Raw genomic sequence first — 26664 nt, 5'->3', positions numbered from 1 at the left:
ATCGAATTACAAATAATAATCTCTGATTGTCACTTCAGAACTTCTTTTTTTTTCTTCTTCAACGACGACGACACCACCGAAGTTGAACGAGCGATCGCGTGCACATACACACACGTACACACATACATACACACACACACACACACGCACGTGCTCACACGTATATACACACGCTTCTCCGTGTATTAGAGTGAGAGAAAGAGAGAGAGAGAGAAAATTAAAAAAAAAAAAAAAAAAAAAAAAGAAGAAAATAGTAAGAAAGAAGCCAAGAAACAAAAAGAAAAGAATAGAGAGAAAATAAAAACTGATCAACAATTCGTCATCGATCGATCACTCATCGAAATCTAAATAGAAGACGAAGAGAGATGAGGAAACGACGGATGGGAGGTCAAAGAGGAGGCGCCGTGGATGATGGTAGAGGGTGGGGGGATGGCAGGATAATTTCAACGAAAATGTTCTATAATAATATTAACTTTCTAACGAGTCACACACAACACTTCCTACGTCGAGGATCGAGACGTTACTGATGATTATAAACGCCGGTTACACAGTGTTTCCCACTTGAAAAGAGGAGAAGGAAAGATTGAATGGTAATGGTGAGGGAGGAGGAGGAGGAGGAGGAGGAGGAGGAGGAGGAGGGGGGCTCTGAGAGCCGGGAGGCAGGAGGGATAGAAGGGGCGAGGAGGGGAGAGGAATTCGCCTGCGCTCGCGCGAAACGCTTGCACAGGGATAAGGAGGATGAATCAAATATGAAGTATAAATTATTGTAAACAATACTATGTGTTGTTTGTTTACTCGTATATACTCATACGTAAGACAACAAGATTTTGAAAAATTTCTTTTCCCTTTTTTTTTTTCTTTTTCTTTTTCTTTTTCCTTTTCTTCTTCTTCTTTCCTGACGGAGAAATATACACGCTGCGAAAGAATTGGAGTGCGATTGATCTGATGTACCTCTCTTCGGATCGATTATCAGGAAAAAAGAAAAAAGAAAGAAAAAAAAAAGAGCGTTCAGATTGTTGATTGATTGCTCGATTGATTGATTACTCGATCGATCGATTGATTGATTGATTGATTGATTGATTGATTGGTGAAAGTATCAATACGAGAGTTCTTTTCCTCCGGTTATATTCTTTTTCTTCCTTTTCATTCAAACGTAAAGAATTTTATCGTAGGATAAAAATGATGAGGTAAGGATATAAAGGAGAAGATGATGGACCGGAAATGAAGAAGAGGAAAGAGATGAGAAGGGAATTCAGGGATGTGTAGGAGGGGGGGGGGGAAAAACCTGAAGAAAAATATACAATTCGTCGTTATAGTATTTTTTACGTTCGTTTTCAATATCAATGAGAATCTGAACGAGAGAAAAAGAGAAAGAGAGAGAGAGAAAGAGATCAAATAATAAAAGGAAAGATGAATAACGACGATATTATCCTTTGTCGAATTATCGTTATTGGAGAATATATGATAAAGGAGAATATAATTGGTGGTAATAGGATGAGGTGAAACGACGATGACGACGACGACGACGACGACGACGATGACGATGACAATGATGATGACAATGATGATGATGATGATGATAACAATGACGACGACGACGATAGTTGAATTAAAGAACGAAATTCTTTCAATCGAACAAAATTATTATCCATTTCGAGATATGCTGCAGATAATTGTTAACAACACAACAGAAACAATGATGATGGAGCAAAAGTAGCAATAGCATTAGCACAACCACCATTACCAACAATAACACCATCAGTAACAACACCAGTAATAAAATCAGCAACACCAATTTCTTCTTTTTCTTGTTCCTGTTCTTTTTCTTCTTCTTCTTCTTCTTCTTCTTTTCCTCCTTTAGTCCACCACTCCTCTTCGCGCCACTTCTTCTTCTTCCTCTTCCTCTCCCTCTTCCTTTTCCTTATCGCGTATCTACCGACTTCCGTCAACTTTCCACCACCACCGCCATCACCATCACCTCCTCTTCTTCTTCTTCTTCCTCTTTGCCAATGACGACAATCAAGACGACGACGACGACGACGCCGTATCCTTCCGGCTTCGTACTTTCCTCCGAATTCGGACTTCCCAACGATTGGCACGTCCATCCGCCGATCTATAAGAAAAGAAAAAAAAAAAGAAAGAAAGAAAGAAAAAAGAAAGAAAGTAAATAGATAAATAAGAAAGTGAATGACTGAATGAATGAATGAATGAATGAATGAATGAATGACTGACTGAATGAACGAATGAATGAATGTATGAATGAGAAGAGGAACAAGTATTATTAGAATCACTTTTGTTTCTCGTTATTTTATTATTCTTTTCTTCTTATTTACGTGATAAAGAATTGAATCCGCCATATTTTTCTTTTCCTCTCCTTTTTTTCCCCATTTGCAATCAAATGCGTGGAATTGAAAAGAAATTCTTTTTTTTTTTTTTTTTTTTTTATCATACTATATACAAATTAATATACCATATACATAAAATAGAAAATATTATTTTTATATATAATATATTAATAATTAATAATTAAATGAAATTAAAACAAAAAAATTCAATCACAAAAGATATAATAATAATTAATAATAAAAGTGATTAACGAGATATTCATTGTATAGACATATATCCATGACGAATTTCTAAAGAAACGCTAATGAGAATGACGTGATAGTTACGAAAGCATCCCTCCCTCCCCCTCCCCCCACCCACTCCTTCATCACCCATATACATTGCATTGATTTTTTTTTTCTTGTCTTTTTCTTTTTTTCCTTCTTCTTCTTCTTCTTCTTTTTTATTTGTCTTCCTTCCTCTTAACAAATTATCTATATACTCTAATTTTTTTTCTTCCTCTTCTTCTTCTTCTTCTTCTTCTTTTAATTCTTTTTATACGATACGAGCATTAAAGACAGAATAAAGCTGAAGTCATTTCAATCTAATGTTTGTTTAAAATTTCTCCCCATGCATCTACGTCGATTCAGATAAAAGAGAATCGAGAAAGATGGAGAAGGGAGGAAAAAGGATGAAAAGAAAGAAAGAAAAAAAGAGTAGAATAGATAACGTGCCTGACCTTGAATGATACAACATGAAGAAAGAATAATAGTTGTTAGTCACCCCCTCCCCGCTCCTCTCTGTCACTCACTCTCTCTCTCTCTCTCTCTCTCTCTCCCACCCTCTCTAACCATCAACCCAAGTTTCTCAAGGAAACTTTTCAATCGCTTTACGAGTACTATTACGCGTCACAACGTTCTTTATCTCTGTTAGTACTGACTGACGAGGGTTAACATCTCGAGGCAAATGAGAATGATTAATTAAAGAGAATGGCCAATTAATAGGAAGAGTAAGAAGGAGTGGGAGGAGAAGGAGAGCCGCCATTCTTCTCGACGAATGGCTCTCCTTTTTCTTTTTTTCCTTTCTTCTTTTTGCTTTTTCTTTTTTTTTTTGCATTTCTTTTCTCTTCTTTTTCTTTTTTCTTTTTTTTTTTTTGTTTTGTTTTTCCCCCTTGTGGATCTACCCTAATTGCAAATAAATTCTGAACACTGAACGATACTAAGTTTCTTTTCCTTTTTCATTTTGTTTTTTGTTTTTGTTTTGACAGCACTGATTCATTAATTTGGTAAATTTTTTTACCCCCTCCCCCTCCATCTCTCCAGCCAATAAACTTACACTCTTCCATCTCGTAATTTTTTTTTTTGTTTTCTTTCTTTTTGCGCCACTTTACGATTTTACAAATTTGTTTTCCTATTTGCTTTCTTCTTTTTTCTTTTCTTTTTTCTTCGTTTATCAGAGAAGGAGATTGTATAAAACTTTTCAACAAATTTTTCAATTATTAATTAATTATTACAATGGCGACATGACAATAAGAACAAAAGAAAATCGTATAAATTGAACAATGACAAATAAAATATACAAAGAGTACAATAGAAATATATTCGAATTATATTATTAAAGATGAATCGAAGATGAATTGAGATTGGTTAAAGTACGATCGAAGTTAATCAAAAATCATTGAAGATGACTGAGAATGATCGAAACTTGTTAGAAAAGATATAAACGAGAGAAAGGGAGTGTAAAAGAACATACAGGAAACCGGAAACCGGAAGGACGATGAACAAACGCAACTAGAAGAGAACTGAGGATGATTTATCTTTGTGAGCGTGTCAACGCCACTCGACCTCATTTTTTCGGCTCGATAACCGGAATTCTTTGCTCCAACGATATCGAAACTTTGTTCTCTGTGTAAAACGACGACGACCATACCCCGCCATGTTGAAAACATCTTTCATCTTCTTCTTCTTCTTCTTCTTCTTCATTCTTTTTTTACAAACGATCCAAACAGATCATTTCTAAAGAAGATAATCAATAAGAGTTCTCTTACTTCAAAGTTATCTCAATCGTAACTATTAATTCGATTAAGGCATATGGCCAATTATTTCCTTTGGGATCTAACATAACCTACTCGTAAATAATTTTATTATAGAGAGAAAGAGAGAGAGAGAGGGAGGGAGGGGGGAGAGAAGATAACGAATATTTTACGAGAATGATAAGAATATTAAAAAAAAAAAAAAAAATCTCTTTAAGTTTTAATATAAACGTTCATTTCTTTTTTTTTTTTTCATTTTTCATTTTTCTTCAATTTTTATCGTTGCTCTTTCAAACTTTTTTCTTTTTAATGTTCAACTTCTATTTTCACACTTTGATACTAAATAATATTACAATATAATTATATTAGTATAAGTAATACTATAATAATAAAAAATACTATTTATACATATATATATATAGTATATAAATGATTACGCATAGGATGGATGAATAATAAAAATGATTCAGAATATATTCGTAAGAAATCAAAAATACGTGGATGAGGTGGGAGAAAATATAGTAAAAATAAAAAAAAAAAAATGAAAAGAAACAAATAAATTAAAAAAAAAAAAAAAAAAGAAGAAGAAGAAGAAGAAGACGAAAAAGAATAAAAGGAAAAGATACGTGATCGTCGTCATTATGTCAGCAAAGAGTAGGAAGTATATAGTACTTCGTTCTAATGGTGCGATAAATGAAATAGACGAGGAGCCAACGAGCCTGATATCTTCTTTTAGTTATCTCCCTTTGTGCCTTTTTTTATATTCCAAATGAAGACGCCTCCACCATTTCATATTATATGTATGTATGTATATGCATGTACATATTTCATATTCGTACTTTAACCGATCGTTTATTATTCCAATGACTATTATAACGAATATACGATCACGTCATTATTATTATTAATAATAAAAGATCACACGATTATATATTACTATGATATTTTTTATTATTATAATAATTATTCTTATTACGTTTTATATTATTTATTTTTTATTATTATTACTCTTACTATGTTTATTATTGTTATTATTATTATTAATATTTACAGCATAACAGTTTTCTTCGAACTAAAACACAACGAGGCTTTACATGGTGTAATTATTATTCAGGTCAACTTTGATAATCAATTTCTTTGTTAAATACTTCAACGTTTAATGATAACACACTCTCGTAATTATTGCCACTTTACAGGTGATGAGAATTCTTATTTCTTTTATTCTTTTCAAATGAAAAAAATATGTTTTAGTGTAATTATTAAAAAAAGTTAGGTTACAAAAAATATGATCTAATGACTTTAATATATATATATACACGGACATGCGCACGCGTCTATATATATATATATATATATATATTATATAGGAACCATCACATAAGAGAAAATAAACATTTAAAACAGATGATACCTAAAGAACTACGATAAAATATCCAAACAAAGCTGAACGTTCGAGGGTAAAATTTAGGTTAGAAAAATGGCGTTCTGTTGCACGTCATATAACGAAATGAAAAAAGAAAATGTGGAAATATTTACAGCATGTTAAAAAAGAAAAACAAAAAAAAAATATTTAAAATAAAGTTGAATTAGAAAAATAACGATCTAAAGATTTTCAATATAGATATTATCGGGGAGAAAAAGGTGGCATCTAACTTCCAATTATATGAAATAAGAAAACAAAAGGAAAACGAAGGAAAAACAAATTCTTTGGAATTGGCAATTAATTTCTTCGGATACTGGCAGTTTAGGGAGACAAAAATAAAGAGAAAGAAAGAAAAAAAAAAAAAAAAAGAAAAAAGAAAACCCCCACGATAATTTCTGGATCAATCGATCAGGCAGGAAATGACTAGAAAGAAAGAAAGAAGGAAAATTAACGAGGAGGATGAGAATGAGGTAGAAAGAAACTCATCGAAGCGAAAAGACCAAACCTTCCAAGTAGAAATCCAAACGTTCCGTGCATTCTCTCTCTCTACGCTTTCTTACTCTTCTGCCAACCTACTACCCATTCTAGCCCATTTCCCCCTCCATCCTCCCAACACCTCTCCACGATCCACCTGAGTCATTTCAAGAACTGCGAGAGAAAGGTCGTGTCACAAAAGCGGAACCGTTCGTGGACAGTCACGAAGTAATTCCGAAGTCAAAGTTCACGGTGATCCCTCCCTCTCCATCTAATCCACCCCCAACCTTACTCGACCCTTTACCTAACAAATCCAACCTCCCTCCACGCCTACCGACATCCCTCATACCATATCCTTCTCATTCCGTATATTTGAATTTCTATTAAGTTAACCTCGAATTCGAGACGATATTATATAAAGAATATATCAATTATTTGAAAAAAGATTATCCGTGATAATCAATTATTGAAAAAGATTATCTAAAAATATTTTTTCTTATTTATTATCGGATAATGAATATATAAAGAACGAAAGTGTATGACGATATTAGTATGATAAGAAAGAAAGATGGCATTCGTTTTATAATACACGTATATTTAACGAACGTATTATAAGGTGGTATAATTGATTTCATTGTCAATTATTCAAGATCATATTCTTCGTTATCTACAACCTCGTTTTCTTTTTTCTCTTTGAAAAATAAACTCAACAGATACAGTAACAATTTAAGTATGATAACAAGATGGCCGACATTTAGTTTTATAAGACATATTTGAGATATTATTAATGAAATATAATGATATATACAAACATGATAATTATATATATGAAATTGGAGAGAAATATCTTAAACCATTTTGTATCTCTCATTAACAATTGATATACTAACTGTATATAAAAAAAAAAAAAAAAAACCGTGATAAGGTTAGATTGAAAATAAAATGGCGCGTCCTAAAGAGGAAAGAAAGAAAGAAAGAAAGAAAAAAAACTATCTTGTGCAAATTCAAACAATGATAAAAATGTGATTTGAAATGGTGCAAGTCAGAGCACAAGGGGAAATTCCTTCGTTTCTTTTCCTTTTTCTGTTACGTCGGCCGAAGAAAAAGAAGAAGAAGAAGAAGAGAAAAATGAAAAAAAAAAAAAAAAGAAGAAAGAAAGAAAATGAAAGAAAGAAAAAAGAAAAAAGAAAATGAAGAAGCTAAGGAAAATGAGATTTATGTAATCCGCTCGTTGCGAACGAGCTTTGTAATTTGTAGATCCGATCTTACGGGGACGATAACGCTGGGATATTATTCAGTCGGCCTCACCCTTCTTCATCCCCAACCCCTCCCCACCATCAACCAATCCCTTACACCTTCTTCCTTTTCTCCTCTGTAATCTGGATTTCCAAGATGAAAAATTTCGACGAGGACAAGTTGCTAAAAGTTTTACTCCCCCACCCTCGCTTCCAGCCCCCTTCCCACCCTAAAAAAATAAGATCGATGGACGTATTTTCAAACGTACTTGAAAATATAGTCTATTAAAAAAAAAAAAAAAAAAAAAAAAAAGAAAAAAAAGACGAAAATTAAAAAAAATTTAATCGACTATATACTTATCTCAAAATATTTCTTTCCTCATACGTATGTAAATTTACGATCTCAATAATGTTCAAGATAAAAACAATTGTTAGATTTGTATGTTTAAAGATTAATAATGAATGATAAATATTAGTTATCTAATAGATCGTTATATAATTATATTAGTATAAGTGATATATTATTATTAAAATGAAAGAATAGAAAATACTATGGTATTATCTCTCATATTAATATAAAATGTAACATTGTAATAATAAATAATATAATATAATCATACTAATATAATATCCACGTTATATCATTTGTATCATAAAAATACATCGATAAAATTCAATTGACAAATATAAATATTACGAATATATAAATAAATAAATAAATAAATAAATAAATAAAAATTATACATATATACGTATGATAAAAATATATATGATAGACATAAGATTAATTTTTCTTTTTCATCATCATGCTAAAGAATCTTCACTTTCGTCGAAACGTTTGAACGAGTTTTTTTTTTCTTTTTTCTTTTTAATCCAACGAAGAAAAACACACATAAGCGCGGACAATGTCCTATGTACGATGAGAAATCAGTGTTTCGTTCGGGTTAATATATACATATAAATATATATATATATAAATACATATATATAAAAAGACTTCACTAACCTCCCCAAAAAGAACGTTGAAATAAACGAAGGACATATATATATATATATATAAATATATATAAAACGTAACCGACCTAGCGAATCCTGAAATATTTCTCGATGGAAAAAAAAAAAAAAGAGTTGAAAACATCGAGAAAAGATCGTATTACAATTATTTCCAAAAACATCGTCTTCCAAGGTCTTTTTTCACTGGACATAACCGTTCGTGGAAAAACGAAACTGTGATCACGTGATCAATGCCGTTAAACAAACGACAATTGGCGTAACGGTCAAAAACGTTCGCACGCGACGAAAAGAGAGCGCGTGAGGGAGAGAAAGAGAGAAATAGAAAGAGAAAGATGATCCGCCATGACGAATTATATACACACACACACGTATATATACCCATACATATATATATATATATATATATATATAAAAGAAATGAGAATTTTCTCGGAAAGAAAACTTGGACGATTGTGTTTAAACAATTGTGAAAAAGGAAAAAAAAAAGGGAAGAAAAAAAATATACTTTTATCGACCAGTATTAACCGATAATATTAGGTTAAGGTCGTCAGCATCGTAATATATGTATATATATATATATATATATATGTATATATACATATATATGTAACAAATCAATCGGTGAAGGATTAAGCCAATGAACGATAAGAAAGAGACAACAAAAGAATAAGATATAATGCTTTCTTGTTTTAACAATTAATTTCGAACATTATTTTCTCTTCAATTTTCAAAGTCATCGAAGAAAAAGAAGAAGAAAAAAAATATCACGAACAAACGAATCCCATATACGTCCGTAATTATCTTTTAATAAAGCCTGCGTGTCGATAAAAGAACGTGTCTATGTAATAAAGAAGGAGAAAAAAAAAAAAAAAAAGAAACTATACAGCGGAGTTGGATATTACGTTGAAAAGAATTTCGCGCCAGTTTTGAACGAATCCATAAACGATAGTAGCTTATCTTCTTTTTCGTACGATCGGATCCCACATTGGATACTTTCAAAATGTTTAGAAAAATTCACGTCGAATATCTGAATAAACATCGTCACGAATAAAATAGAAATATAACAATAAAATACGACGCTTTATAATGATGATAATAATAATAATAATAATATTAATAAATGAGAAGAAGATATTATTAATAATAAAATCATAACTAACCTCGTAATCCATCGACTTCGACGTTCTCACTTCGTGCCTCGTTTCATGATTGCCTAAACACACACACACACACACACACACACACGTTCGCCGGTAATTGAAAAAGAAAAAGAAAAAAAAAAGAAAGAAAAAAAAAAAAAAAGAAAAAAAAAGGATAAATAAAAACAAATAAAAAGTTTCAAATCGTTTCTCTCATTGAAACAGAATACATACGATCGTAGGACAGTGGTGAGCAAACGTATGTACGTAAAATATCTATATATATATATACATACATATATATATAAAAAAAAAAAAAAAAAGAAAAAAAAAACAAGAAAATATGCACGGATTAATCTACACGAGATACAGATGATCGATGTATTTTATGAACGGAATCATCTTTTTTATCTTTTCGCAATTTTGTCACATTTTAATCTTTCGTACGAATAATAATAAACAATTATTAAAGTATAAATTTAAAATGAACGTTTTAATCCATGTATTATTACATCAGAAAGTTGTCGACGATTATTATTATATTAGCGTGTAATTTGCAGTTATGTATATATATATATATATATATACATATATACGTCCTATGCGTGTGTACGTGTATATATATGTATGTATGTATGTACGTGGAATAGATCCGAAGTGACGTAGAAGATATAAAAGAGTAGCACACGCGACGAGACCCCTTCCGATGTTGACCGTGCGCCGCGTACCGCGCGACTGACGCTCTTGTGCTAAGAGGACCACTGCTGCGTTCCCCCACTCCTAATGTCTTCGACCAATCAGACGACCACACGCGCCGCCTGCGATCTCCGCGACTCCTTAACTCCGAGTACGGGAATTGGAACGGCGATCATTTTAAACATTTTAAATGTTTAAAAGAAACAGAAAGATCGGCGGTTTATACAAAAAAAAAAAAAGAAAAAAAAAAAAAAAGAAGAAGAAGAAAAAAGAAAAAGAACGAAAAAAAAAAGTACAAGAAAAGAGAAGCATATTAAATGATATCTAAAATTTCTATATAAATTAATTAATCGTATTTGATAATAATGCATCGTATCCTCGTCGATTATACTTTTCCCTTACTTTCCCTGTCTCCTTTTTAACCTCTAGTTCCTTTCTCTTACCAAAGAGGCGGTCGTATTTGAAATCAGCGCCAAATTCAAATCTGATATTCCATGTCTCAATTACAAATGTAAAAATAATATAAGTGAGATTTTAATTATAATAATAATAATAATAATAATAATAATATATATTCTTTTCTTTTTTTTTCATTTCTTTCAAATTTATTTACCTTACAAAGCTTATGTCAAAATTGTTCAGATAAAAATCGTAAAAGATATATCGATGAGAGGAAATAAAGTTTCTATCTAAAAATCTGACCTTTCGAATAACACGTAAAAAAAAAAAAAAAAAAAAATGGAACAAGAAGAAAAAAAAAAGAAAGAAAGAAAAAAGATATGTTCCTCTTCGAAAAAAATCAAAGTATATATATACATTATTTCTCTCTTTTTTTTTTTTCTTTTTTTTTTTTTTTATCTTAGCTTAGTTATAACGATCCTATTAATATCTCTCAACTCGAAGGACGTGGGAAAAGAAAAATGGTTTAATCTGTAAACTCTAAATGCCCTACCTAACAGACCATGATTTTTTTACCATCTTGCAAACACACACACACACACACACACGTATATACGTTTATATACCACCCACTCTTGTTGCTTCAGCAACCGCGGGTGCGTCTTCCTGCGTTGGCGAACAAGTATTTGGTTGATGTTGATATCTTTTCTACGGACGAATATAAATGGTTATATACACATTACATATATGTGTGTATATTGCGATACTAACGATGTAATATTAACAAGCAAAACGAAGCTTGAGTAATGATTACACAGGGAAGAAATAAAATTTTAATATTCTTTCATTTTCTTTTTTTCATTATTATTATTATTATTATTATCATTTTTTTTTCTTTTTTTTTTTTCTTTTTTTTTTTAGAATTTATTACTCTTTTCTTTTCAGAATTTGAGTAAGACCTTAGACATTTTAAGGATTGATCCTTTCCAGTGACATATAACTTTTAAGTTACATAATTCCATCTAATTGTGCATTTTATTACATTTTTTCTTCTTTTTTTTTTATATATATATATATATAAATATAATCAATTTGTTCATCAAGCAAAATTAATTTTCAAATCATATTATAGAAGGTTTCACTTTCTTGTCAAGGTTTAACTTAAATAATTATTCACCATAATTAAATACATATATATATATATATATAATGCTATCATTATATTACAGTATATACATGTAATTACAGTGTACTGATAAGTTATATATAATAAGCAATAAAACAATAAATGATATTTCTTTTTTGATAGAAAAGAGAAAAAATTATTAGCAATGTAAAGGACATATGATTGATAATTTATGGGATGATGGAAGAGAGGTCAACGAATCTCATATGAATTTAATTTCATTGCTTATTGTATGTGTTTGGTTTCACTCTCACCACCACAACCACCACCGCCACCAATACTACCATCACCCTGTTTTCTTTCTCTTTCCATGAGACGCCATAGGTTTTCCTTTAGGTCGATACTCTTTTATCTTCGACATCACGCATTCGAAAGGATATTACACGTACGTTGAGAGCCTATCAATCAATGTATCCAAGGACATTTGTTAATATCCTGATTCTTTATAAGTTTCCAAACCATATGAGGAAATACTTTCTTCAACCCTCTTTCTCTCTCTCCTCTCTCTCATATCGTTTATTAAATTATATTATATTATAATATTTTTTATAAGATTTTATATAAGAAAGAGTAATAATAATAATATTATTATTATTATTATTATTATTATTATTATTATTTTATTATAATTAAAATTAAAAAAGAAAAAAGAAAAGAGAAAAGTATAAATTAAAAATATGATTAATACATTTGTTAATAAATTTTAATAAATTGTAAAAATAAAAATTAAACATTATCTAGAAAATTGTAGGAATGACGTGATTAATAATAATAATAACAATAATAATAATAATAATAATAATAATAATAATAATAATAAAGAAAAAATAATTTACATTATTATCAATTTTTACAAGATGATAAATTGATGAAAATCGATAATCTCAGAATGATTTTCTTTATTAATCTACGGTCAATGGATGATTTTTCTCTTTTTCTTTCTTTTTTTTTTTTTTTCTTTTAAATCGCAGTATTAAATTCTCACTTTTTTCTCTCCTTCGTTCTCGCTCTATCTCTCTCACTCTCCTTTTTTTTTCATTCTTCTCTTTTATAAACTCGCTCTTAATACGTTTCATTCTACGAAATAAATATAGTACCGTCTGCTCGTAGAGGTCACGTTAAACTCGTATCGACCCTTCTGAAAATTACTCGTCTAGGGACTAGACAGTCCTTATGCACGCGATTAGTCAGTCGATAAAAAGTTCTATCTATCTCTCTCTTTCTCTCTCTCTCTTTCCTTCACACGTAAAGAGAGAAAGAGAGAGAGAGAGAGAGAGAGAGAGAGAGAGAGAGAAAGAGAGAGACACAGACAAACGCATACGCATACTCTGCTTCGTCATTTTTGCATATTATCTAATAAGATTTTACCAAAGAAATTCGTGGAATTAATTAAAGGAATAAAATACTATAAGCTACCATCATATATAGGAATCAAAAGTCCCTAGATTAATTTAAAGATGATCTTTAGCGGATGACATATTGATAAAAAAAAAAAAAAAATTCAATTGCACCTTTTCGAAACGGAAAAATAATATCTCTCGATATACAAATATTTAATATAAAGTTAAATTTTATTTGTTAATGTATGTATATATATATATATATATATATATATATATATATGTACACACACACACATAAACACATTGTACCAAAATACGAATTAAAAAATATTCCCATTCGATTGCATACAAAGAGCACACAATTGTGGTTCATGTAATAATAACCAGTCGATCAACGTGACGTGTGTTAATAAATAATTGGGAAAACGTAAAAAAAAAAAAAAAGAAAAAGAAAAAAAAGAAAAAGAAAGAAAGAAAGAAATATGTGGTCGTTAAACCTTCGGTGTCGACAAGAAGAACGACCATGGGCCAATGACCAGCCATTTCCCGACAGATAAAAGTACGTTAGGCTAAAAGATAACTTCATACTGGAGTTCATCCTGCCAAAGATGAGTGGGTGCTACCGGAAGTTAAGGACCGGAGGCGACAGTGGCGCCACAGCGCATCATTTCTTAACATTGTCGATCGGTATTGTCTTTCTTTCTTTTATATTTCCATTATTCTTTAGAAATTCTTACTAAGAAATTCTTAAAGGAAGATATTTCTTAAGACTCTTAATACAATGGATAGAGAAGATTCTGCTTTTTGCTTAAAGAAGAAGAAGAAGGAAAGAAGAAAAAAAAAAAGAAAAGAAAAGAAGAGAAAAAAAGAAAAAAGAAAAAGGAAGAAACTCGAAAGGAGGGACACAATTGGATAGGATTTATTTTTTACGAAAAAAAAGGTGATCGATAAATTCATTTCTCTCGTGGATTCGAATTACTAACCTATGATACACGTTAATACTCTTTACTAACTATGGCCTAATATTTGTATGTATGTTTGTTTATACATACATACATATATATCAGTTCTTCGTTTATTAGTTATATAGATCTAAATTCGAAGATAATACTTAGTTTCACGTTTATAAATGATTCCGTAATTTTAAATTAATCAAATTTAATTTTTCCTATCCTCCATATTGGTTTTGATAAATCCAGAAGAACTCGATCGATAAATAAATCAATACGTAGAATATCTTTAAAACACCATTATTATTTATTAATTGTTATTTATAATAGAAACCGGAAAAAAAAATAAATAAACGCGAAAAGAAAAAAAAGGGAAGAGAAAATATTTAGATAAAGAACATTGGATATAGAAGTATCAAAATGATTCATACAGACAGTCGCGACGACACACCGGAAGTCAGTGATTGTTTCGAAGTGTGGTGACCTCTGTAGCCTTGACTGTCGAGGGTCAATCGCCTTTTTACCAATTAATCCGATCTCACAGTCATTATTATACTAGAGCAAAACAAAAGAAAAAAAAAATAGTCAAACCAATTGTTAAATTTTACAATTTATGTCCATTAATTAAAATAGAATTAAATTTCAAACGTGACTATTGAAAATTATCTTGGTACGCCACCTGGTGATAACAAGATGTAAATTATTAATAATAAATATTAGATATTAGAAATGAAATATTTCAAATACGTATTATCTATTAAAAATGTATAGATCTAATTTTTACGACAAATTTATTTTCATAAAACATAAGATTAAAAATGAATTAAATTGGTAAATACAAAAATGATAATTTTCATTAATTAATCAGTAACGTTATTTATTAGTAATCAATTGGTATTCAAAATTGTTAATATTTTTAAACCTTAAAAAGATTATAGATATTTAATAAAAAACGAAACAAAACAATAATCAGACAAAACAAAAATTGTTACTACGAAATTATCTGTTGGTAAGTTTCCTATTTAACATTTTCTAAATACTAACTATAGAATATCCTTCAATTTTATCGACTGCGAGAAACTCCTTGAATTTGTAAATTACTATATAAACTATTATCAATCGTGAATATATTTTCTAAAGTCGCTACAAAAAAAAATATTTAAAGAGTAAAAATATATCTGAAAGATTATTAAAATATTATTCGTAATATGAAACTTTTTTTATTCTTTGTTATCATTTATATATCATATTCTACATTACCGACAATGTTTCTAGGAAATAGATTACAGCGCTGATAGGATTAAAAATTAGTACTAAACATTGTCCGTTAAATATTTTTTTATATATCGAAGTTTTCTTTTTTACAATTACTTTACTTTCTCGAAATTATTTTGTTTAACGAATTTAATAAATATTCAAGTGATTTGGATTATGTCATACATATCATTGTACTTGTACGAAATTTGACGTAAGTAATGACGTAAATTGATATTTTTTATTTTCATTGAAGCAATATATAAATTCAAATTAATGTTCATATAACCCTTTAATCATCAGGATACAAAATATAAACGAGATACAAATTAATTTCTTGCAATATCGATTGCAATGTTATCTTATTTGAAAAGAATTCAATCTTTTTCTTTTTTCTTTTTTCCTTTTTTTTTTTTTTTTTTTTTTTTTTTTATACAAAAACGAAATAAAAAGAAATCATCGTCTCCGTGTAACATTATTTTACGTAACAAACAGATCCAACTTTTGTATACCCTTTCGTTTTCTGTTTATTATAGAGATCTTTTTGTATTTTTCATTTAGAAATAATTTTTTAATTTTTAGGAATAAGAATGTGTGAGGAAAATTGGCCTAAACAAATTTACATAACCTATATAAATATTTTAATAACCTATATATATATTTTTTTTTCTTACAGGTACAATAAAAAAAAAAAAAAAAAAAAGAAAAATTAGAAAAAAGAAAACAAAAGAATCGTCTAATACAACGTTTTTATGTTTTCTCTCTTATTTTATATGAAAATAAAATTTAGAAATATTATTAATAAAAGATACAAATATATTACATAAATTTATAGGTGATTGAACATATTAAAGAATTTTTGAAGGTATAATATCTTTGAAGATATAAGATTAATATTTTTTCTATTGAGAAAATTCCTATTATAAAATTTATTATGGGAATTAAATTATATAAATAATCTCTCTCTCACTTTATATCTATACAATAATGAATAATCTTTGAGAGATTTTTATCAAGATAATAAATGTTAAGAAGAAGTCTCTCAATCGTATTAAATAAAAAGACAAAAATATTGATTCTAAAAGGTATTGAATGTAAAAAAAATTAGATAAGAGTCATTTGATAAAGATAATTTGATAAAAAAAAAAAATATATATATATATATATATATATATATATATATATATATATGTTTACATACGATTGATTGTGTTATTGAAAGAGAAGCAACAATTCTATCTTCTAATCAATACAAATATATTCAAATAAATAAAATAAATGAAGAAGGAAAAAGAAAGAAAGAAAAAAAGAAAATGGAAAAATTGATATGCAAGTGTAATCATGATATGATTTGTCGGGAATACAAGAGAAAGGATAAAAAAGGAAAAAAGAAATTGGTATGTAGGTATCACGTGATACGATTCAGCGATAATACAAAAAAAAAAAAAAGGAAAGAAAATAAATTATACGCATGTCATGTCATATAATTTGTTGAGAATTTAAAAGAAGAGAGAGAGAGAGAGAGAGAGAGAGAGCGAAAAAAAAAGAAAGAAAGAAAATCGAGCATATATGGGGAAAAAGAAATTGATATGTAGGTGTATCGTGGCGCACAATTTGGCGGACATTAAATTTAAGAAAAATCAAAAGGAAAAAAGAAAACGGAAGAAGAAAAAAAAATCAGAGAAAAATAATAATAATAAAAAAAAAAAAAAAAAAAAAAAAGAAAAGAAATAAATAAAAAAATAAAAAAGAAATTGGTATCAAAATATAAGCATTCATATGATTTATGTGAAAATAAAAATTGGTTATGCAGGTGTCACGTGATACGATTTGGCGGTAATACGAAAAGAAAAAGAAAAGGGAAGAAAAGTGAAGAGAAGAAAAAATGAGAAGAGGTGTTAAAAAGAAAAAAAAAAAAAGAAGAAGAAGAAAACGAACAAACAAAAAAGACAAAACAAATATAAAAAAAAAAAAAAAAAAAAAAAAAATAGGAAGGGAGAAAGATCGAGAGATCTTTCAGGGAAAAAAAAAAATAAATAAACAAAGAAATTGATATGTATGTAGGTGTTCACGCGATAAGATTTTCGCGTAGAATTAGGATGCAGGAATAGCAGGTAGAAATGAGAACGATGTATGTGTGTATGTGTGTGTAAACGTTTATGTGAGAAAGAGAAAGAGAGAGAGAGAGAGAGAGAGAGAGAGAGAAAGAAAGAGAAAGAAAGAGATAGAAAGAGAGACACCCGGTATATAAAAGTTGGCCGACCGTCTGGCGAGCCCCAGTGCACAAATGGGATAGGTAACTGATTCTCTGATCTAGTGGTGTAAGATCCCTCCTGGAGAGAACGTGGCAAGCTTCTGGTACGTCGACGACGATGACCACGACTACGACTACGACGACTACGACGACGAGGACGACGACTATAAAGAAAATGACTATGACTATTATGACTATGACTATGACTATTACGACAACGGTGTCTCTCTGAATTTGTTCAGAATTTGAGAGATAGATAGATAGATAAATAGATAGATAGATAGAGATTAAAAGGGAGAAAGAGAGAAAGAGAGAAAAATAGAATAGGAGAAGAACAAACGAATCTTATCCTCGTCATCATTTATTTCCGGAAGGGAGAGAGAAAATCATTAATATCTGATATAAGAAGATAAAGGAATAACTACTTCTAAGGATTTCGAAAAGGACAACGATTGATAAATTGTTTATCAATAAGTAAGTAATCAAAGCTTTTAATCATATATATATATATATATATATATATTTATATGCTGTATCTTGTAATCTTTGAATAATTTCTTTGTATTTTCCTTTCTTTTAATTTTTATTTATTTATTTATTTATATTTTTTTCTTTTTTTAATTATTTAATCGCATCGATTTGTATCTTTCATTAATGATAGTGATCATAGAAATGATAATAAAAAAATCTTTTTCTATATTATCTATCCATTTGAAATATATAGATCCTTATCATGTTCTATTGTATATATATATGTGTGCGTATGCGTATATATCATTAATTGTAAGATTGTATCTCTAGATTTATATCGTTATGTAAGTATTAATAATAACAGTGCTAGACAAATGATATATCCTTTTCAATATGATAGTACACCAGCGGTATATAAAGGCGAGAAGATGATTTATGTTTGACATCAAACTAGGTTCGCGAATGTGAACGGGTCACAGTTCAGGAAGCACTCACATATACCTATACATAAACACACACATACACTCTCTTTCTCTCTCTCTTTCTCTCTCCCTGTGCAAGTAAAACATGTCGACATGGAAATATGAACACGCGCGTTAACGACCCTAACTTTTCTTTCATGTCTTGGCTTTTTTTTTTTTTTTTTTACATTCGCTGCATTAATAAGTTTTAAAGTATGTGAGATAGAAAAAAAAACAGAGAGAGAGAGAAAAAAAAGATATATGAATGTCCTGTCAGTGTTTTTTTTTTTTTTTTTTTTTTTCCCCCTTTAATGTTATTTTTAATACTATTTTCATTCGTTTTATTATTAGTTTTAGACCATGAAGGAGAGAAACAAAGGATAAAGATAAAGGTAGAGAGAAAGATATAAGATATTCTATTGGGGCTAAAAAATGTTTCTTTAAATTTGAAATTTTCATTGATTATATCAAATGATTTATTTGATTTAAATGGATATATAAATAATGTTGAGATATCAACGTTTAACGTTTTAAACAATAATTTCTCTCTTTGTGAAAACTTTTCCTCTAGGAAAATCTTTTTGTATACATTGGCATCCACAAAATCGATTGGCACATTACCAAGAACAATATTACTAATGGATATCGTTTGTCTTTAACCATTTGTAAAATTTTCATTTTGCTCACAGGATTTAAATGTGTTTACATTGAATAGAAATAATGAATTTTCTCTATGACCTCGATTATACAACGATTTTGATTCGATAGTGATTGATTGATTGAGATTATTTGGATAATATTAGTGGTCGGAAGGATGAGGAGATGGGATAGGATGGGATGGGGTGAGGTGGGGTTGAGTAGGGGTAGGATTATGAATTATCTATAATAAATTAATCATTGATAAATTATTCAAAATTTGATTTGATTCATCAAAATTAATTTCAATTGAAATTAATTCTATACAAACGATTAAGTTATAATCCTTTGTTGATTTCGAATGAAAGTTAACAATTCGATTAAATGATAGATAGAAAGAGATAGAAAGAGAAAGAGAAGGAGAGAGAGAGAGAGAGAGAGAGAGAGAGAGAGAGAGAGAGAGAAAGAGAAAGAGAGATAGATAGAAATAGAGATAGAGACCCTATACGTTCTCTACAGGGTCTCGTCGACAATATCGGCTTCCTGGCACGGTGCCCTCCTACGAGAGCATACTTCCCTTCCCAAAGCATCAAATCGTTTCCTCGTATCGGCCTGTGCCCTTAATTCTTCGAATAAGCATCGTTAGATGTTACTAGAATCCAACAAATTACGATATTGTAAATGTTAATCGTATTCTCGTATGTTCGTAAAAAATCTTCCTCGTCGTCGTAGAACAAAGTTTGATATAGTTTTTATTAAATCATTTCTCGATGCTTGGGATTTTTTTTTTTTTTTTTTTTTTTTTTATATCTATCTTTAAATTTTCATAATCGAAGATTATTTACAAAAAAAAAGAAATAGTAATAATAATAAATAAATAAATAAATAAATAAAAATCCACTCAAGTTATATTCATACAATTAAACGTCAAAATTGGATGATCGAATCGATCTATTTAATGTCGTCCTTTTTATAATTAAACAAAATATTGATATTAAAAATTGCAATATTTATAAAATTGAAAAAGAAACAGAAAGAGAGAGAGAGAGGGAGAGTGAGTGAGTGAGTGAGTGAGTGAGAGAGAGATAGAGAGAGATAAAGATAAAGATAAAGAGAAATGTGAAGTATACTGAAATGGCTTGAGGTATAAATGTGCATTCTTGACCATAAAGAAAAAGAAAAAGAAAGGGAAGGAAGAAGACCGGTCTTGGTCAGGTGATAGTCAACAGTATTCGTGAATACTTCATAAGAAAGAGAGATAGAGAGATAAGAAAAAAAAAAAAAAAAGAAAAGAAAAAAACGAGGACTATCTACAAACAACGTGTATATCTTTGAAGATAATTTTTCTTAAAAAAAAAAAAAAAAAAAAAAAAAAAAAAAAAAAAAAAAAAAAAAAAAATAAAAATTGATATTATTAATTCGTTTTCGTATTTTATGTAATTATATTTTTGATGTTGCATAAAAAAAATTTGTATCGAGAACGTAATGTTTTCTTCAATATATTGCATTATAAACTTCGTGGAAAAAAAAAAAAGAAAAAAAAAAAAAAGAAATAAAGAACTCGCCTATCTTATCAAATTTGAATAAGATAGTACGTGTCGAGTAAAGCATGTATACTACAACGTTCTCTTTCTTTATTCAATTCATGAGTTTTTCCTTTTAAACATTACGCGATAGATTATGATATCTTCTGTGAATAATACGCGTACATTTTTTTTTGTTCGTTTCTTTCTTTCTTTTTTCTTTTTTTCTTTTTTTTTTTTTTTTGTTTCTTTTTACTACAATTGGTAAAGTTATTTAATTAAGTCGTTCGTTCAATTATCATTCATAAGAGAAAATCATTTTGTTTATATAACTTAATTCATCAAAATAATAAACGAGTAAAGAATTAAACAAATTATTTATATTTTATATATATATATATATTCTAACTATATTATTTCTTAGATATTTATTTTATTGATATATTTAAATAAACATAAGTATCTATATTTAGATCTATTTATAATTATTATCTATGATCTATCTATCTTATCGTATAATCCATTATAATTCATTGATCTTTATTAAAATGGGGGGGAAAAAAAAAAAAAAAAAAAAAAAAATTTCTATAAAAGTCAATTCTGAAGGAAACGCAACGTCATAAAAATTAATATAAAAACAAATCATTTCAGGAGATACAAATGCCTAAGAAAATGTTATTGCTGTTCGTATTCTTAATTGGTAGCGTTAAATCGGGTGAATTTGAGGTTGAATTTGAATTACCCGAAGTACCAAATGAATCCGCAGCTTTACCAAAGGAGGATATTCAACCGATACCACTTCCTGGTCAACTTTATCCACGTGAAAGCGAATCACGTGAGGTAAGACAAAAATATTGATTTAATTATTATTAATTTTATATAAAGAAGAGAAAAAAAAATTATGATCCATACGAGTTATATTAATAATGAACGATACAGGTGAAATCGCTTGATGGTTTATGGGATTTTATTGCCTCACCTTCTGATGATGTCTTGAAAGGCTACAGAGAATTCTGGTATATTGATTCACTGTCAAAGGTATTATTATAATTATTATTATTATTATTATTATTATTATTAATGATCGTCGATTTCAATTATTTTATAATAAATCTTTCGAAATCTTTTTAAATAAATTTAAACGTTTCCCCGTAGGCTGGTGAATTGATTAAAATGCCAGTACCGTCTTCCTATAACGACATAACAACATCCAAAGAACTTAGGGATCACGTTGGTGCTGTCTGGTACGAACGTACATTCTTTATACCCTGGTCCTGGCAAAATCAAAGAATTTTTCTCAGATTTGGTTCTGTTAATTATCTCGCACAAGTTGTAAGCCTATAATATTTATTTAACAATCAACAAAAAATCTATAGAATAAATTTACTTTATAACAACAATCATTATATTAGTGGATCAACAATGAATTGGTTATGGAACACGAGATTGGAAATCTTCCGTTTGAGGCAGAAATAACGAAATACTTGTTCTTCGGTTTAAAAAATCGTATAACCGTTGCGGTTGACAATACCTTGCTTCAGACCAGTGTACCACAAGGAAAGATATACGACATTATTACCGATAACGGAACGAAACACTTTCAAAGTTATTCTTTTGATTTTTTCAATTATGCTGGTATACACAGGTATAATTATAATCACAATTATATATAAAATATTCTATTCTCATAATATATCATTGCAATATTTGATTTATTATCAAATCAACGTCGGAATTGTAATAATAATTTATTAGAAATAATAATATTCGTGACAAGGATTATACTGTTTAAAAAAAAAAAAAAAAAAAAAAAAAAAGAAAAGATTACGATTCATATTTTCATACGTAGATCCGTACTGTTGTACACTACACCGCGGGTATACATCGAGGATATAACTGTAAGAACCGGAGTGGTAGATGACATGGGTATAATAAAATATACAATACAAGCGGCAGGTTTAAACCAAGGTGAAATACCAATCTGTACTGTGACCTTGCATGATAGTGAAGAAAACTTGGTAATAAAGGAGACAGACAATACATACTTATCTGGTACTCTTAAAGTACCTAAAGCTAAACTTTGGTGGCCCCGAGGCATGAATTCTACACCTGGTTATCTTTATACTCTCGAGGTAATATATATATATATATATAAAAAGAAAACTATATTTAAAGTACGAATATATGAAAATCAAATGAATTGAATTTATTTAATTGTTTTCTTTTTTTTTTATTTTTTATTTTATTTATTATTTTTTTTTTTGTAAATTTGCAGGTCAGATTATCAACACAAAATGATACCAGTTCAGACGTTTACAGATTACCTATTGGAATTAGAACCGTGTCATGGACGAATACGAGTTTATTAGTGAATGGTAAACCTATTTATATGAGAGGTTTCGGTAGACACGAAGATGCAATTATACGAGGCCGGGGTTTCGACCTTGTTACTATGATCAGGGACTATGAACTTTTACAATGGGTTGGTGCTAATTCTTATAGGACTAGTCATTATCCTTACAGCGATGAAGTCCTTGATATGGCTGATAGGTATCTAAAGATTTAATTTGTTTTTTCCTAAATTAATATAAATTTTGGGGAAATGGAAAACATTTTTTTTCTTTCTTTCTTTTTTTTTTTTTTTTCAAGACTTGGTTTCATGATCATCGACGAGTGTCCTTCAGTCGACACAGAAAACTTCACACCTATTTTACTTTTACGTCACAAAACATCCTTGTCGGAACTCGTTCGAAGGGATAAAAATCATCCTTCTGTTATCATGTGGTCTCTTGCTAATGAACCAAGAACACAATTACAAGGTGCCGATGAATATTTCAAACAAATTGCTGATCATACTAAAGCTCTTGATCCTACTAGACCTGTTACCATAGCACTTGCAAGAAGCGTTCAGGTATTTTATTTTTTTCTTTTGAAATTTCATAATTGAATTGATAAAAATAATTCATAGATTTATATTTATTTAGGAGGACAAAGTTGGTCAATATTTGGACGTGATTAGTTTTAATCGTTACAATTCGTGGTATGTAAATTCTGGTAGATTGGATATGATCATTGATCGTGTATTTACAGAGGCCGAAGCTTGGCACAGGAAATATGATAAACCTGTGCTTATGTCCGAATATGGCGCAGACACTTTGCCTGGTCAACACGAGGTAAGAAATATTGGAAATATTAAAAGGTAAAAGTATATGTATATATATATATAGTTTAAAAATTAATAAAAAAAAATATATTTATGACAAAACAAAATATTCTAGTTACCAAGCTATATATGGAGCGAAGAATACCAAACCGAAATGTTTTCTAAACATTTTGAAGCGTTCGATCGTTTAAGGTATGAAGGCTTTTTCATTGGTGAATTTATTTGGAACTTTGCGGACTTTCGAACAGCTCAAAGTAAGATTTTTTATTTTAATCAATGTTTCAAAAATGTAAAACTTTGAAAATATTATTACAAATTGTTTATATAAATACAAAAAATATTTTATATGTTTCTAGCTTATTACAGAGTAGGTGGAAATAAAAAAGGTATTTTTACAAGAGACAGACAACCAAAAATGGTAGCTCATCACGTTAGAAAGAGATATTATGCGTTAGAAATGGAAATAGATGGAACGCAATTACCACAAAATCTTGAGAGTTACGTTTCTAATTTTTACTCTCAACATATAGAATTGTAAATGTAATTTAACCTTCCTTTTTTTCTTTTCTTTTCCTTTTTTTTTTTTTTTTTGGAAAGTCTATTCGCTTAACATTTACATCTTTTACTACTTCTTTATCTCTGAATTCTTTCGGATATGTCTGCACAGATATATATTTACCATATGAAATTGAATTATTTATTTCAATGCAAGACATATCCAGATAAAAAGTACTTGTTAATATATCTGTTTATTTTATAACGGATCAATTACATATATTTTTAAGGATTGTAGCTTTCATAAATGTCACCACTTTATCTATCTAATTACTTAATCATTAAATAATTATTATCTAATAATCACCTTGCTAAACTGCTGCTGCTACGTTTCCTATGTTTTTATAAAAAAAAAAAAAAAAAAAAACAAATAACAGTATTAAAATTTTCTAATTACTGTAATATGTGTACAAAAATGTTTTCATATTCCAAATGGCTCGTATGTTCGCACAATATTAAATTATATGGGTCATTTATTCTCTTTTATTTCTACCACTTTTAAACATGCATCCGCAAGCTCTACGAATATTGGTTCTGTCATAGCTAAGGCTATAGCTTTCGTTGGATTAGAATCCTTTAAAATCGCATTTATAATAGTACGCACGTGTGGATTTTTTAAACAGTCTTTAACTTCTTTACTCTCACGCAATTTCATTAATTTTTCCAACGGTACCGTGTCCTCCGTTAGAAAATCATATTTTCCATTTTCATCTATGTTTAAATTAGCATCAATCGATTGTGGTTCTGGTAGGATGCAGCCAATTTTTTTGTGCTCTTTGCAACAAACGACAGAACAGCTAAACAGATTAGAACTATTAGAACTTTATGAACTAATTTCAATATTATATATAATATTTGATAAAGAAATTGAAGAATATAGACATCAAATAAGAAAGTTAACCTCAAAAAGTACTTACTATGAATCTCTGCACGTAGGACATTTATAGACAGCTCCATCCTTATCACAAATAATACAAATTTTCTTCATATTTTTCTTTAACTTATCTATTAAATATTATCTTATTAAAATAAATAATTTAAAAGTTTTTTAATAAAAATCATTACAACTATAAACACAAGTGATTTCATAGGAGCGCTCGAACTGCCATCTACCTACTACAAATCTGCAATCTCTCTCTCTCTCTCTCTCCCCACTCCTGGTCTTTCCCCCACTCTTCGGTCACTCCCTCTCTTCTCTCGCTCTCACGTCGTGTGTGTGTGTGTGTGTGTAGTGCGTCTGGATCCATGCAATATAAATATATATATATATTATATATATATGAATATATATTTTATAAATTCGAAAATAATTTAAATATTGAAGTAAAATAAATGAAATTAGAAATATAATAATATTATGAATGATAAATAAAAGTGATTGCGAATTTTGTCTTATTATTAGGATGATCGAGACAGAACTTTTTCTTTTTTTTTTTTTTTTTACAATAATAAATACAAAAACCTCGTAAGAATATTGAAAATCCTAAATCTAAATACAAAAAGAAATTCGTACAATTCAAATAACCTTAACAGTTCGAATAGTTTTATATTTTGCATTTCTCCAAAGAAAATAGGTCGCATTTCATTCGGCGAAAATATATTATGCATACCGAATATCTAATGATCCTACAAATCTTTTTTAGGTTAAAGTGATAGAAGGTATTAACGATGTATGGATATGTGTACGTACGTGTACAAAAGAAAGAGACAGAGAAACAAAGAGAGATAGAAAATGACCAAAAGAGGAAGAAAAAGGAGTACACGAAAGAATCTACGATTTCGAAGAATCATTTGTTTGCTCAATATTAAATCTATCAAAGAAAACTAGTTCAATATTTATATTTAATTAATAATTATTAAGTATATAAAGTTATATTTTAAAGAATAAACATAAAAACTTTCTATGTACTTGTACACACACACATATATATATATATATATATATATATGAATGAATCATTCAATGCCAATGGAAATTTTCATATTTTAACAATAAATTTCAATGGCGCCAATTTTAAATGTCCCTCGTCTCCAATCATGTGATTATTTTATTCAATAAGAATATAATATTTTCCTTTTTTTCTTTTTTTATTCATTCCCTCTAAAATTCATTTATGTTTGTCGTCTGTAT

At 29.0% G+C, this 26664-nt stretch overlaps 3 protein-coding genes across 6 annotated transcripts in view; 1 reads left to right on the top strand and 2 right to left on the bottom strand.

Moving 5' to 3' along the window:
• The window catches only part of LOC124431231 (matrix metalloproteinase-2), a 166194-nt gene extending 155840 nt beyond the window's left edge, over positions 1-10354 (bottom strand). For 2 of the 4 annotated variants that reach the window (XM_046978863.1, XM_046978865.1), the window contains exons 1-2: positions 9664-9918; positions 1745-2113 (exon numbers count right to left, since the gene is read on the bottom strand). In XM_046978863.1, the coding sequence (XP_046834819.1) occupies positions 1745-2105 (361 nt within the window). In that variant the 5' untranslated portion in view covers positions 2106-2113; positions 9664-9918. Of the gene's footprint in view, positions 1-1744; positions 2114-9663; positions 9919-10283 lie in introns of those variants that run through there. The other 2 variants (XM_046978864.1, XM_046978866.1) reach the window with 2 other exon arrangements.
• A 7118-nt stretch (positions 10355-17472) lies between these two features.
• On the top strand, positions 17473-24836 carry LOC124430967 (beta-glucuronidase). The gene is made up of 11 exons (XM_046978269.1): positions 17473-18198; positions 21467-21655; positions 21755-21853; positions 21971-22147; positions 22228-22460; positions 22665-22947; positions 23091-23365; positions 23465-23726; positions 23800-23988; positions 24094-24232; positions 24335-24836. Exons 2-11 carry the CDS (start codon positions 21476-21478, stop codon positions 24514-24516), a joined length of 2019 nt encoding a protein of 672 aa, XP_046834225.1. The 5' UTR covers positions 17473-18198; positions 21467-21475; the 3' UTR covers positions 24517-24836.
• On the bottom strand, positions 24516-25718 carry LOC124430968 (zinc finger HIT domain-containing protein 3). The gene is made up of 2 exons (XM_046978270.1): positions 25451-25718; positions 24516-25330 (listed from the first exon to the last, which is right to left on the bottom strand). The coding sequence occupies exons 1-2, from the start codon at positions 25519-25521 to the stop codon at positions 25003-25005; spliced, it is 399 nt and encodes a 132-aa protein (XP_046834226.1). The 5' UTR covers positions 25522-25718; the 3' UTR covers positions 24516-25002.
• Positions 25719-26664: the final 946 nt, after the last annotated feature.

The sequence above is a fragment of the Vespa crabro genome, chromosome 20 (genome assembly GCF_910589235.1).
Source record: "Vespa crabro chromosome 20, iyVesCrab1.2, whole genome shotgun sequence".
Lineage (NCBI taxonomy): Eukaryota > Metazoa > Arthropoda > Insecta > Hymenoptera > Vespidae > Vespa > Vespa crabro.
The sequence above is the reverse complement of the archived record's forward strand: the minus strand, read 5'-3'. Positions and strand labels throughout refer to the sequence as shown.

What these genes read in the sequence shown, in the direction of transcription:
- LOC124430968 (XM_046978270.1), bottom strand. Translation starts at nt 25,521, where the DNA reads ATGAAGAAAATTTGTATTATTTGTGATAAGGATGGAGCTGTCTATAAA. An exon ending in CCTACGTGCAGAGATTCATA is followed by an intron (nt 25,331 to 25,450) that starts GTAAGTACTTTT and finishes TAATCTGTTTAG; the next exon opens with CTGTTCTGTCGTTTGTTGCA.
- LOC124430967 (XM_046978269.1), top strand. Translation starts at nt 21,476, where the DNA reads ATGCCTAAGAAAATGTTATTGCTGTTCGTATTCTTAATTGGTAGCGTT. An exon ending in GTGAAAGCGAATCACGTGAG is followed by an intron (nt 21,656 to 21,754) that starts GTAAGACAAAAA and finishes TGAACGATACAG; the next exon opens with GTGAAATCGCTTGATGGTTT. An exon ending in ATATTGATTCACTGTCAAAG is followed by an intron (nt 21,854 to 21,970) that starts GTATTATTATAA and finishes GTTTCCCCGTAG; the next exon opens with GCTGGTGAATTGATTAAAAT.